Raw genomic sequence first — 14,887 nt, 5'->3', positions numbered from 1 at the left:
CACCCGATATTTATTTTATTTTTTTCAATAATATTTTAGATATCTGAGATATGTCAAAGGCATAAATAAAAAAGATTAAATACATGCCACTACACCTATTTTATTGCAACTTTTAAAAGTTGTATCTTCTTTTAATTTTCTTTTTTACAAATTCAGATTTTCCTGAATGTCCCCAAATAGAGGTTTTGTCAGATTTGGCTTGAGCACTTCTGGGGATAAATCTGGTTTCAAAGTGTATATGAACACACACACACCCACACTCTCTCTCTCTCACACACACACACGCACACACACACTGGGTTTCCAAGTTATATGGGGACATTCCATAGACGTAATGGTTTTTATACCGTACAAACTGTATATTCTATCCCCCCTACACTAACCCTACCCATCACAGAAAAGCTTCTGGACATTTAATTCCCACAACGTAGTGTTTACCAGGACCACACACACACACACACAGTATTAGATGAACTTTCTGACATGTACGGACACTAACACATATTGTGCTGGATGAATCGCATTCCTCGCTCTCTTCTTTCACACTCATACTGTTGAATGAGTAGTATTTACATACAAACACAACACGGCAAAACAGTGGATAAGCACACCACAAATAAAACACAAATGCTCAAGTCTTTTCCTGGTTTCTCTTTGTTGCCATGCTCAAGCTTCCAGTTCACCCCGACTGATAAATGACCCTGGTCACTACAACTTGAGTTGGCTCTCTCTCTCTTTCTCTCTCTCTCTCTCTCTCTCTCTCTCTCTCTCTCTCTCTCTCTATATATATATATATATATATATATATATATATATATATATCATACAGACACACACACACATACTCTCTCTCTCTCTTTCTCTCTCTCTCTCTCTCTCTCTTTCTCTCTCTCTCTTTTATAGCCATCCCTTGATGCTAAACAGGACGTCTCCATGGATACAGGAATAAACAGATGATAACAAGCCCTCAGCCTTTTAAAGCCCATTTCAGAAGGGAGTAACATGACAGACAGAGAAAGAGAGAGAGAGAGAGAGAGGACAGAAGTTGTGCAGACCAGGGAGTGTGTGTGCATGTATGTGGATTGCCAGCAGCTGGAAGTCAGTAGCACAGGTAAGAGTGATTTCACTGCTACTAATGTGATACGAGTGCTCTTCATGAGCAAATGCACTCCACACCTGAACATGCATACAGAACATGCACTCATCTTATTCGCTATATGCATGCACTCAACACCATACAGACCCATGATATTCCATCCATTGGTATACAGCATCTATGGTTTAAATATTGAAACTGTTAATGGCATGCTGCATATGGGTATTGCTGCATGTGTGAATTCAGTGAGTAAATTGACATAACAAAAACAAAGTGGTGTTATTTCAAGAATTTATTTTTATTTATTTTTTGTTACCCCTTAACAAATATACATAGCCTATATTTGAAGTTGCAAAACTTGCATTCAATGCTATAATAAATGTTGCTATTTTTTTCTCCTTCTGCTGGTCATACATATATAACACAAGTGAAATGGATAGAAAAAAAATTTAATTGCAATAAATAAATAAACTGTTTTAAGTATATGTCATTGTTTTTTCAAGATTTATTACAATTGTCACCGACTAAAATTATTTAGATTGCAATTATGTATAGGCTTTATATACTTCATGAAGTGTTCCCGATGCTATTCATATAATTGTTGAACAAAACACTGCTGCTGACATTGTCAGGTTAATTATAGGGTCGATGTCTGTCTGATCAAAAAGTAAACACTCATCAAGTTGTCTATATCAGTTATATTCATATATATCAGATGGTTTATGAAGTGAGTATCACATATTATATCTATTATATGTCAGTATGGAATACAGAATAAGTGTGAAAAAACATTGTGGGGGGAATAGGTATCTTGCAGGCAGGACAACAAAGAAGGATTAGCTGCAAAACCATAGGGCTGAAGCAGAGAAAGATTGAGATCTAATCAGAAAGTCTTCAGGATATGCCTTTGTTATTTTGATGAGTCTACTGTATGTGTGTGTGTGTGTGTGTGTGTGTGTTTCCATCTTTAATACAATGGTAATTTTCCATAGACACTTCCACAAAGTCTTGTCCTGTGTGAGGGGATCTCTTGGGAGGAGGGCAGTGTGTGTTTATGTGGACGGCTGCCTTTGCATGTGTGTTAGAAGGGTGAGGCTCATACAATGATGTCTTTATTCAGCCGGCTGTGTGGGAATAACCTCCGAAGTATAGAATGTATTAAGGAAATACGCAGCACACACGTGCAACATGTTAAGTATGACGACATATAAAATGCGATGACTTCAATGGTTCAATGACTGAATTGTTTGCCAAACCAGTGATGTTTACAACATTATGCAACAATTTGGGGTTAATTATCCTTAACAAATCCTGAAATAAAAATAAAAAAATGAATGAACACCACTATTCAAAAGTAAGATTTTTTTTGTGATATAAATTAATATTTTTATTCAGCAAGGACACATTAAATTGATCGAAATTCACCTTTGGCTAAGCCACGCCCTAGAATGTAGATTGACCAATCACAGCGCAGCAAAGAACGAGCTCCCACAGAGGACGGACACTTTTTCACAGCGCAGGCGTCTCATATTTTTGGTCTCGGCAGGTTTTATTCAAAATATAGTTAAACGGTGTGCCTCGGGCATTTGTAACACATACGCGTTTCCCAGAGAGGTTGAAGGGGGGTGTCTGTTTTTTCCCTTCCCTGTGTCAGTGTGGGTGTCCTCAGTCAGCTAAACCCCGCAAAGATCAACAAGCACATATTTTTTACTTCTGTTCTAACCTTACTGTGAGTGTGAATTTATACTAGTTAGACTGTTTTATAATGTTTTAGGTTATGATTTCGGTACTCATACCGGTTGTTGATACGCTAGCACACGCTGCTAATAAATACAACGTTATAACGTTACTCGTGTAGTCCGTTTGCTTTAACGATTATAGAAGTGAATATAGACCTACCCAGCTTTGCATGAACAGTGTTTCTCCCTGATATTGTTAGTCCCAGCCTCCGTCTCGTTTAGTAGGAAAATGCGGTGGTTCCTTTTTTGACTGTGACCGGTAACGTTATGCTTTTGCCTCTATTTTGGATGCCTTGTTGTTTCTTGCGTTTCACCTGTATGTCTTGAATATAGCCTTTGATTGCAGCCCCTTTTGCCTACTTCTATCAGACACTTTATTTGCTGCTTTATAAAAGTTTGATAACATTTCAGCAGGAAGAGCTGTTACAGCATAAGCCATGCAGAGCGCAGATGAAGTTTGACGGATGTAGCAACAGTAACTAAGGGAGGCGGGGCTTAGCCAAAGGTGAATTGACAGTAGAGCCATTTGTAATATTACCAAAGATGTCTAATTAAACTGTCTATCCATCAAAGAATCCTGAACATCCCACCAAAAATATTATCATAACTGTTTTCAACATTAAGAACAATAAGAAACATTTCTTACCAAATCAGCATATTTGGGATATGCTGGATCATGTGACAAGACTGGAGTAATGGCTGCTGAAAATTCAGCTTTGTCATCACATGAATAAATCCCATTTTAAAGGGTTAGTTTAACCAAAAATGAAAATGCTGTCATTAATTACTCACACTCATGTCGTTACAAACCCATAAGACTTTTGTTTGTCTTCGGAACACAAATGAAGACCTTTTTGATTCAATGGAGGGACAGAAATCACTCAAATTTACTCAGCAAAAGATCCATAAAGAGATGGTAAAACTAATCCATATGAATTGAGCGGTTTAGTCTAAATTTTCTGGAGAGACAGAATATACAGTATGATGAACAGAAGAACCAATGAGATTAATTTTCGTGTTACACAGCACGTTTGAGCTCCAACAATGAGGTTTGTTCTTATGCAGCAGGTTTGGTTGAGCTTAGGTTTTTGTTCACTGATCAATTTTTAAATGTGAATAAAAGCCTACATTATCGTGTCTCTTCAAAAAAATAAAATAAAAATGGTCTAAACTGCTCAATTCTTATGGATTAGTTTTTTTAATGAACTCTTTATGCACTTCTTGAAGCTTCAAAGTGGTAGTTGTGTCCCTGTCAATGGAGAGTACCGAAAGCTCTCAGATTTAATCAAAAAGATCTTTGTGTGTGTCGAAGATGAACGACATGAAATTTAGTAATTTGGAATGACAAGAGGGTGAGTCATTAATGACACAATTTTAAATTTTTTGGGAGAACTATATATATATTAAAAAAAAAAAAAACTATAGAACAAGACAATATTACTGTTTTGACTGTATTTTTAACCAAATAAATCTAGCCTTGGTGAGCATATAAGATACTATTTTATGTAACACTGAAGTTATTGTGTGTGAGCTGAGAGGAGATTACAGAAGGCTGAAGGAGTTGGAGTTGAAGCCAGGGCAAGCCCACCCATCACTGCTGTACACTCATCACCTCTACATGACATCCATCTGAAACATTCCACAATAACTCTAAGACACATCAGACCATCCACACACCTACTCTCGCCTCCATTGACAATGGTTGGGCTGTGCAGACACACAAAGAAAGTCTCACTCATGCACTCGAAAGAAAGAAAATACAGAATTATGAAGGAAGGAAAGAAAGAGGGACGAAAAGAGGCCGCCCGAAAATGTCTAGGAAATTCTAACATCCATGTTATTTGTGTTGAATAAAAAATTAGCAGTCTACCGAGGGCTGGTAATCACCTCATTAGCTCAATCCCTCTGGCCCTTAAATGTTACATCAGACTCTATCATTCCACATACACCTAATGTGTTACTTTTGGCTAGTGCTTTAATTGGTATTTTATTCATTCAGGCCATTCAAAACGCAATGGAAAAGAGGGTGACCTGCTAAAGAAGTTTGCCAAACTCTGCAACAAGAAGACCGTTAAGCTAAAATGACAGGACAATGTAGATAATGCAGATAACATGGCTCATTTAGAAAGGCTAAATCTGAGTTTAAGGTACTTTATTGTCTAGGCTCAACTTCATATGTACAGACCGAGACTAGACGTTATTGGTATAATACACATCTGAGATTCTGAAGATTATATAATACAGTGCAATAATTATGTTTAATGTACCACATTAATCTGCCTTCTCTTTCATCTTGTTTGTCAAATTAAGGCTTCAGAAACGTCTGTTTGTCATGCCTATTGCAGAGGACTTATATGGTCAGTTAAAACACCTCTTTTTCAAGAAAATTTGTTCCATTAGGTCATAGTCTTATTATTTGTTTAGCAGAATACCCAATATGGCAGAAAGCACAGACATGGACCAGCTTCTGAGCTCCTTTAAGAAGTTTGCTGTTCATGGTGACACCAAAGCCACTGGGAAGGAGTTGAATGGGAAAAACTGGGCAAAGCTGTGCAAAGACTGCAAAGTCATTGATGGCAAGAATGTCACCGGCACCGATGTAGATATTGTCTTCACTAAAGTCAAGTGAGTTTTTCATTTTTTTTTTGTTTTTTGTTCTGGAGACTTTTTAACACATTTTAACAAATTGCAATATAGATTTTTGTTATTGTTATTAAAAATCTTCAGAGATTAAATTTTCAAAAACTGCACTGTCCGGGCAATGTAAATATTGAAAAGCCTATATGTTTACCATATGATTCAGAGCAAAGACATCTCGGGTTATTACATTTGAGGAGTTCCAGAAAGCTCTAGAAGAATTGGCCCCAAAGAGGTTCAAAGGTCAAAGCAAAGAGGAGGCATTGCAGTCTATATATCAGCTAATTGAAGGCAAAGATCCTACCAACGTTGGTGTAACGGTAAGGCAACCATTTAGAAACAAGTATTTATTTATGGTATGTTTGTATGAAAACTTGGAAATTAATGTTGACATAAATAAGCGTGACTACACTTGTGTACAAACTGTACTCAAGACGGCATCGAAATCAATGTTGTCAATTCAATACATGTTATACACAACCATTGAAAGATTTTTTTTTTTTTTTTTTAAGAAATTCATACTTTTATTCAGCAAGGACACATTAAATTGATCAAAAGTGACAGTTAAATGATACTGATTTCTAATTCAAAGAAATGTTCTTCAAAGGATCCTGAAAAAATGTATCGGGGTCTCCAAAAAATTGTTAAGCAGGACAATCATCATACAATCATTTTTGAAGGATCATGTGACACTGAAGACTTGAGCTGCTGAACATTTAGTGTTGCCATCACAGAAATAAATTACATTTTAACATATATTCAAATAAAAAACAGTTAATTTAAATTGTAATAATATTTTGCGGTATTATTGTTTTTAATCGAATAAATGCAGCCATTTATTTCCCAAAAATCTTACAGACCCCAAACTTTTGAATGATAGTGTAGAAAAAAAGCAAGAAAGAAACAACAGCTATCGGTTTGCCATTTCATCACACTGCAAATCGATTCTAATTCAACAAGTTATTATGCTACCTCGACTTTGTTGTGACAGAAATGTGTGAGTATTACCTGAAATTTAACAATGTTTGATAAACCAAGAAATGCCAAGCAGTTGTTGCTCAAGAAGGTCCCTCAACACTGAACATTTTGAATGTCTCCTGTATAACACATAATTCAACTCATCATCTCATTTGTAGAGTGCCCCATGAACTCAACTGGGTGTCAAATTAGTGAGACAACTGAAATGAGTAGTGTTGTTGGGCCTCCAAGAGCAAGATTGAGAAACACAAAAAAGGTACTGCCACATCGCTCCTCAGACGGTTCAACACTAGAGGGCAGTAACAAATCAAACAGCAATAAATCAATAGGCTTTATGCACAACTTACTTCCGCATTCTCTGTAAAACAGGTCGCATCGCTTCCGGTCCAGGTCTTTTGTATGTGCTTCATGAAATTTTTTGCGGTTTTACTCAAGATAACTTAAAAGGAGCGAACAAAGATTAGCATAACCAATATCCCTCACATGTGCAGATTGATATTTAGGCTAAACGTTTTATATTTTTTATTCTTCACAGTAACGTTTAGATATTTAAATGTAATAAAACGCCAATAACAAAGTGAACTAGGTAGGTTAGCTGATTACCTTAAATATCCATAGATATCGTAGTCAGTTCTTACGGCCGTTAACACTTTCTCTGACAAGCGGATGCGATGAGACCCGTTTTCCGGTTTGGTCACGTGACGCACGGCATAGCCTATTCTGGCAACTAGTTAGAAGTTCAAAAAGAGTTGCAGGAATATGTGATGCATATGTGACTGAAAATGTTCTGCTGGGGGGCAGGCTGAAACAACAGTGCTAGCTTGATGAAGCACATTTTAAGGGTAATTTATAGTTCTTTTTTAAAATTGATTTTCCATTTATGATATTACTGTTGTTGATTTTAAAACAGGCCCCTCTCTCTCTCATTTCCTTATTCATTTGTGTGTTTCTTTTTTTAACCATTCTAGAAAGTGGCAAAAACGCCTGCGGTGGATAGGTTAACCGACACATCTAAATATACTGGCTCGCACAAGGAGCGCTTTGATCAGAGTGGGAAAGGCAAAGGAAAAGGTGGGCGGGAGGAGATTGTGGAGCACACAGGCTACGTAGGGGCCTACAAGAACGCCGGGACTTACGAGGAGAAGACAAAGGCCAAGTAAGGCCTCACAGTCTCCATATCAACATGTTCTATGCTCTGAGCTCCATGTTCATCAGCACTTATCTGGACCAAAGCCTAACTTGAACTTTGACCTGTAAAATCCAACAGCCACTATGCAGTGTAACACAGGAAGTGTTGTAAATGTTCGTCTTTAAGGATAAAGAACATAGTATTACAGTCAGTTTTCATTATAAAGTTGACAGAAGGTTAGGGTATAAGAAGAAGTAAAGATGTAGGCTCTGTTGAAGGGAAACAGATAAGTAATGTACTTGTTTGTTTTTATGTTGCTGTTTAATAGCTATGAGAAATGTGCATCTGAACATCACTATTCTTTAGTGAACACAATAACCAATTTAAGAGATTTTTTTTTTTCTAACTTATGTATAGACCTTAGGTAGTGCCACATTTAATTTTGGATAGAAATGAAAGTGAGGCTGTGAGGGATAGAATAGTTCAATGTTGTCTAACAACATACCGATTGTTCAGCTGATGAACAAAGCTTGGAGTAGACAAAAACAATTTTAAAGTTGTGAAAAAAATGACGTGATCCAGAACCTTTACAGTGCACGCCATTGTAAAGTCTGTACGTCTATCCCCTGCAGTCATCTAAATTCTAACATGATTCATTGCTAAAAGTCAGTAATTACCCTTCTGTTGTTTGCTAAAATTATTTCCAAAACTTCAATGTCTTTGAAGTTTTTTTGAACATATCTTTGTTGTAGTTAGTTTACTGTATTACTGAAACTGGAAACTGCCTTTGTATAAACCATTACTAAATATCTTTTGGTGTGTTTTATTTTAAGTTTCGTTTTGATACTTTGGTCTAAAAAACAAATAAAATACACAAACTTTATTGCACTTTTATCAAACTTTATTCACATTCATACAGCATGCTTAACACATCCATCATGTTATCGTGTAAAAAAATTCAACCAGGGGTCCATGAACTGGGAATTGCATGAAGTTGTTAAATGAAATTATGTTAATTAAAATTAAGCAATTGTAGACTACATTGGTCAAATAAATCCATCATAGAGCCTTTTTTTCCTGCTGACACAGCATTCGGGAGTTAAATTCTTAGTACCAACAGATAGCCTATACAAAAAAGTTTTACAATACATCTAGCTAATGTTTCAGTTCCCATGATAATTGTTATTATAAGAGTTATATAAATACTAACTCTGCTGTTGGACATCAGCTGTATGTAAAAACAAACAAACAAAAAAAAAACGACTCAACAAACTTTAAAATAACCCAATCTAGTGACCCATCTGTTTGGGGTAAAATAATAATAATAATAATGATAAATATATATATAGCTTCAAAAAAGATATGCCACTGTAACCATGGTAACATCCAAAAATATCATAGACTGTAGTATAAAAAAATAATTAAAAAAAAAACAAACAAAAAACAACAGTAGTTAGCCTACTGCAATTTGCTGTAAACGGTGGTAAAAATAAATATAACTAAATAGGCCTACTTGATAACAGGGTCAAAACACGACCTTTTGCTGAACGCTGTTTACTGCCATATTCCGTATTAGATCAGCGTGTGTAGCTACAGAACGGCGGTCCATTTGTCCGAAGTCACCCCTGAGGGACAGACTGGACGTCGACGCCGGTCCCTCTGTTGCCGAGGCAACCGGCACATACACAAACACAACAGCCCAGCCCGGCCCGGCCCGGCACCTGGCTCGGGCAGCCTCCCCCTGCCCTCTGTGTGTTTGTAACCAAACACACTCGTTCATGGCAACGTTTGTTTGGTTCATCTCCTTGGAAGCGTTTAATCAAAAACATCTCGCTCCATTCCAGCTCGAGCCTTTGTTGCTGCTGTCACTCGTTGATGAATGGCATCGCACAGCAGCGTCGCAATCGCCTTTAGCAACGTCTGTGCTCGCCGCGCGCTGTAATCAACCGGCTGATGAATTGCCTGTTAACATGAATTGCAGAAACCGACAGGCTTGACTGGCGCTGTTGATATAATACGCCGCACATGCAGGCATGACTGCAGCGCGCTTAGAATAAACTCGAGTCCCATCAGCGCGCACGGAGCTAACTTTACGAGACAGTTTTGTAGCCTAATGTGAGAATAACGTTACTAAAATAATAGGTGAATGTAAAATTATAGATGTATAAAAGGTCATTTTAATGCCAACATGTTGTATTTCTTTTGGTTTGGTGGCACTTTGAATACAGCTTTGTGCGTCTAAAAACGTGTGTAGCCGACGTCATACGTCGCTTGATATAACAGGCTACTCTGAATCGTTTGAGAACCACAGGACATATTGCTCTGGAAATCGCCAATACCGAGTGGAACGATAGAAGAAGACATCATTCAATAATAATTAGCCTGATTAGCCTTGAGTTACTTTTCAATATCAGTATATCAGCATTTGTCACATTTCACATTTGTACATTTATATGTAAATAGGCCTGTCTTGTCACATAGGCTATATTATTTTTAAATTAGCTTCGCCTATAGGCTACAACAATAGCATGTAAAAGCAATGATAATCACGTGCCATTAAGCTTGATGTAGCCTATACTGGAGTGAAATATTAAAAGATCTGAACATAAAAGCAAATATATACACATGACATGAGACAATTTTCAATGCATTCACAGCAGAGCCGTGGCTCTGATTCACAGGAAACCTCGCTCTGAAAGAGACTAATTGTTGACTCGATTGTACCACCTTGTGGCGCTTTGCAGAACATTCTCTAATAAATGTAAACACATTTCACGAAGAGTTATGCAACCCTATGCAACACGACCAGGGCCTGAAGTTAACTTTTTCGGCCATCGGCCACTGTGGCAGGTGGATTTAAAAATTCACCTGCCACAGAGACTTTTTACCTGCCATTTTTTTTTGCCTCATAAAGGTGAAAAAAAAAAACCCTGGGAATTTCACAATATTGTTCTTTAACTTGTAAGAATACACATTTAAGTGCTGTCGAGTAATAATAACTCTAAGAACATACATTTTTTATTAATCGATTTTGACATGCACAACACACACAAAGGATAAAAGAACACGGAGGCAGCAGGCTACTGCAAACGTTTAGGGGGTTTGTTTGCACAGGATGGGGTTACAAAAGTAAAGTCAATGCTAACCCAATGCCAAAAATCAAATAAATAAAAAAAAAGAAAAAAAAAAACATAATAACGATTGGTCACTGCATTTGCCTCTCAAACATTAGAGGTCAAGGGCTTACAGAACCTATTCTCTCACAGAACACTAACTCACATAATTCAGTAAAATTGTGTTGAACATGGAATGTTGTGGAATACTGTGATTATTTTTTTCTGCTCCTCACATCTTCTGGGATTGTCCACACACACAACTGTTTTGACCAATTTTGGATTAACTGCAATGTTCTTCCGGGTTTCTCTCTCTTTTTTTAAGGATGTAATATTTTGCTTTTTTAATATACAAAAAGCTCAAACAAATGAATACTTTATTATTATTCTATCATTGCTATTAAATTCTCTCTTCAAAACTCTTTATTCACTGTTTTTAGGAGAGAGGTCCAACAGTACATCCAAAATATTTCATCATCTGAGAATCTTAAAGCTCAGTAACCTTGTTTCAACTTTTTAACTCATTTCATTAAAGTTTTCTGTTCTGTTTTTCTTGTTTTTACATGTATATATAAGCTATATGAAACCTCTATGTATAGGCCCATATATATATGTTTTAAATATGGATTTTATTATCATTTAATTGTATGTTACTTTTACATTTTTGCTATGTACTTGTATTTTTGATATTGGCATTACATTTTTTTTTTTTTAAATAAAAATAAGGTGGATAGAGGATATTTTTTTCCATATAAAGATAAAAGTGTGTGGAAAATGCTGAGGTGCAATAGGGGACTGTCTACAATTTCTTTTCTTTTTTTATTATGCGGGTTGAAAGTCTCCTCATTTCCTGATAGCAATCACAGTGTTAAGCAGTCGAACACACACACACCATCTCTCAAAATCAGGTACGCCAATATATTATTATTACAAAATATTATTTACTGAACAATAAAAGTTAATGAACAATAACAGCCATTATACAAGAATACATTATACAAGAATAATAAAAAGAATCACAATACAGATTCTATCAAATCTGCTTCACAGTATCAATCAAAAGAACTTAAAGGGATAGTTCACCCAAAAATGAAAATTCTGTCAGTATTTACTCGCCCTCATGTTGTTCCAACCCCGCAAGACCTTCGTTCATCTTCGGAACACAAATTAAGATATTTAAGATATTAAGATCGCTCCTGCATACTAGTCTATAGGCTTCTTGAGGGAATGAGTCTTGCTGGCATCGAAAAGTCATTAAAGACATCGTTAAAATAGTCCACGTGACTACAGTGGCTCAATTTTAACTTTATCAAACGACGAGAATACTTTTTGTGCGCAAAAATAAACAAAAATAACGACTTTAACGATGTTACATATCCAGGAATAAGCTCCTGGCTCTGTGTCTGGGTCGGGCCTGGCATCCTCCTGCTAACAAGAACAATACAATTGTTCTCTGAAAATCGCCTCGACTCTCAACCAACCAACAGCGATCAAAGTGTTGATATTTGCATTCAAAATTCATAAGACGCGTCACCATAGCAACTCATACTCGAATCACTCAAATGCTGCAACATTCAGATAGGGTCAGAATTTGGAGTAAACAACGTGAAGCATTGGATCCATTATGCCTTGTATCAATGGTTCATGCTGGTGTAACCCCTCCACCCGGGTCCTACTCGACCGTGATGGTAGTATAATGTTGTGGAGGCTATTTTCTTGGCACACTTCGGGCTCCTTTGTACCAATTGAGCATCGTTTAAATGCCACAGCCTTCCTATTAGTATTGCTGCTGACCATGTCCATCTCTTTATGCACAGTGACATATTAGGATGGCTATATTCAGCTGGATAACATGCCATGTCACAAAGCTCAATTCATCTCAAATTGGCTTAGTGAACATGACAATGCGTTCTCTGTACTTAATGCCCCCCACAGTCACCAGATCTCAATCCAATAGAGCACCTTTGGGATATGGTGGAACAGGAGATTCACATCATGGATGTGCAGCCAACAAATCTACAGCATCTACGACGTGATGCTATCATGTCAATACAGACCAAAATCTTTGAGGACAGTTTTTAGTACCTTGTTGAATCTATGGCAAATAGAATTAAGGCAGTTCAGAAGGCAAAAGTGAGTCCAAACGGTAATAGCAAGGTGTACCTAATAAAGTGTCAAGTGCTTGTATATACATTCCACACACACACACACACACATACATCTGTGAAGTTCATTACATGGTGGTCAGGAAAAGCATGAACCTTCTTCAGAATTTTTCCTATTGTGATCCACTGGCAGGTTTTTATATAATGATGGTGGGAAAAATATGACAAAAAATGTTTTGGTGCACTATTCTTCTGAAAATAAAAATGCTGCTTTATCAGCATTTACTCATTTATTTATAACAAACTTATTGCCTGTTTAAATTAAAGGAAAGTTCAACATGTATGATGTTTGGCTAGTCACACTAGGATTAAAAAATAATAGGTAAAAAAAAAAAAAAAAGATTCGGTTTTATCAGAACTCAAATAAAGTACAAATTCCCCAAAATAATACTCATGTGTAATAGTGGAGAATTACTCAAGTACTTTACACCTCTGGTAACTATAGACCCATAAGATGTGATATTGAATTCTCTTGTTATAAGCATTTATAGGAGATGGGATATATATTCTTAATATAGGATATAGGATATAAATGTTTTTTTTAGGCTTTGTGCCTGCTAGTTGAATGTTCATTTTGTTCAGGTACACAAAACAGTTATTATTATTATTATTATTACTATAAAATAAGAATTCGCATATTTTCTTGTTTTTGCCTTTTAGCTCTATGGGAATATTTGTCTCAGGAAATGCAACACAAGTTACTTCAACACAAAAACCTGCATATTTATGATGTTATGGACATGAGGTATAGGTGTTATGGGACTTTTAAGCCTTGAGACATAGTTAGTTAAATTTCTATAGTGGTGAACTGGACACTACAGAAAATAGGATTTTTGTGTTCCAATTTTCTCCAACAGCAAGATCTTTTTTTTTTTTTAATAATAAGTATTTTATTTTATTTTTTACTCTTTTTTGTAATTTGGTGATAAGGTATTATAACCCAAAAGTACAGTTTTATAAATGTACACACATTTTTTTAAATGTAATTATTAAAAACATTGCTAGAATTACTATGTTAAATGTGGGAATGTTGTCTGCAAGGTTTGAATAGTTAATATTGCTAGTGATATGGAAGTTTCTTAAACCTGTATTGTATTATTATGCTGTATGCTGGTTTTATTCTGATTGTTGATTTTTGTTCATAAGTAAGGTAACAGCTGTTGTATGTGCATTCTGTTTTAGTAATTTGCTAAAGTGAAAAAAAGACAAATCATATTATCTCTTGGCAGGATTTCTATGGCTACAATGGAAGAGCTGAAATATCATGATGACAGATGTGCTGTTTGCTGCGGGAAAAGATGTACACAGCATACAAACTGCCCTGTGGGCACCTTTTTCACAAGTATGAAAATTACCACAATAGGCTTTATGCCCAGCTGCACTACTTCCTGAACTTCAGCCAGCTCCTTGTTTCCTGCCTGCCATTATTGGCCAAATTGATTAATTCAGGTGTGTTTGATTATTGTTGCCTTGACTACTGAGGACAAGCACACCTGAATTAATCAATTTGGCTAATAATGGCAGACAGGAAACAAGGAGCTGGCTGAAGTTCAGGAAGTAGTGCAGCTGTGCATAAAGCCCATTCAGATAGATAAGAGTTTATTATTCATCCACCCATGGTACTGAATGTGAATGGAATCTCCCATGCAGCACTAAATTGAATGGGTGACTAACAAAGTATTCAGATTTGGACAATTTTCTAGGAAACCTTTTTACATGGTCTCTAAGATACTGATATCTGTGTGTGCTCCCAGGTCGTGCTTGCGTTCCTGGCTAGAGCAGAATTTGTCGTGTCCCATGTAGGATGTCTTTAAATGTGAGTTACAGTCATACCAGAAATGGACAGGAGGGGGCATCATTGTCAGTCAATTTGGGCCCAGCTGCTGTGGCAAACACAAACAGAGCTCCAATCAATTACCAAAGTCACCTCTTCTATTTTGATGGTACAGCTTTTTACACATTGAAAACATATACACTAGGCTACTCAAAGTAATTGCTGTGCAGATCAAAAGAATGAATCATTGAGTTCA

At 36.5% G+C, this 14,887-nt stretch overlaps 1 protein-coding gene across 2 annotated transcripts; it reads left to right on the top strand.

Moving 5' to 3' along the window:
* Positions 1–959: 959 nt before the first annotated feature.
* On the top strand, positions 960–8,390 carry tppp3 (tubulin polymerization-promoting protein family member 3). Of its 2 annotated transcripts, none has more exons than XM_039688480.2 (4): positions 960–1,111; positions 5,263–5,460; positions 5,639–5,792; positions 7,419–8,390. In XM_039688480.2, exons 2-4 carry the CDS (start codon positions 5,273–5,275, stop codon positions 7,608–7,610), a joined length of 534 nt encoding a protein of 177 aa, XP_039544414.1. In that variant the 5' UTR covers positions 960–1,111; positions 5,263–5,272; the 3' UTR covers positions 7,611–8,390. The 2 variants fall into 2 exon arrangements, with proteins under 2 accessions (XP_039544414.1, XP_039544413.1); XM_039688479.2 differs by having other exon boundaries at positions 965–1,111; positions 5,260–5,460.
* The last annotated feature ends 6,497 nt before the right edge of the window (positions 8,391–14,887 follow it).

Source organism: Pimephales promelas, chromosome 1, assembly GCF_988280905.1.
Source record: "Pimephales promelas chromosome 1, fPimPro1.hap1.1, whole genome shotgun sequence".
Lineage (NCBI taxonomy): Eukaryota > Metazoa > Chordata > Actinopteri > Cypriniformes > Leuciscidae > Pimephales > Pimephales promelas.
Note: the sequence above shows the minus strand (reverse complement) of the source record. Positions and strands in the feature narration are given on the sequence as shown.

Coding starts and splice junctions, on each gene's coding strand:
- tppp3 (XM_039688480.2), top strand. CDS start 5,273: ATGGCAGAAAGCACAGACATGGACCAGCTTCTGAGCTCCTTTAAGAAG. Junction 5,461..5,638: donor ATTGTCTTCACTAAAGTCAA/GTGAGTTTTTCA, acceptor CATATGATTCAG/AGCAAAGACATCTCGGGTTA. Junction 5,793..7,418: donor CTACCAACGTTGGTGTAACG/GTAAGGCAACCA, acceptor TAACCATTCTAG/AAAGTGGCAAAAACGCCTGC.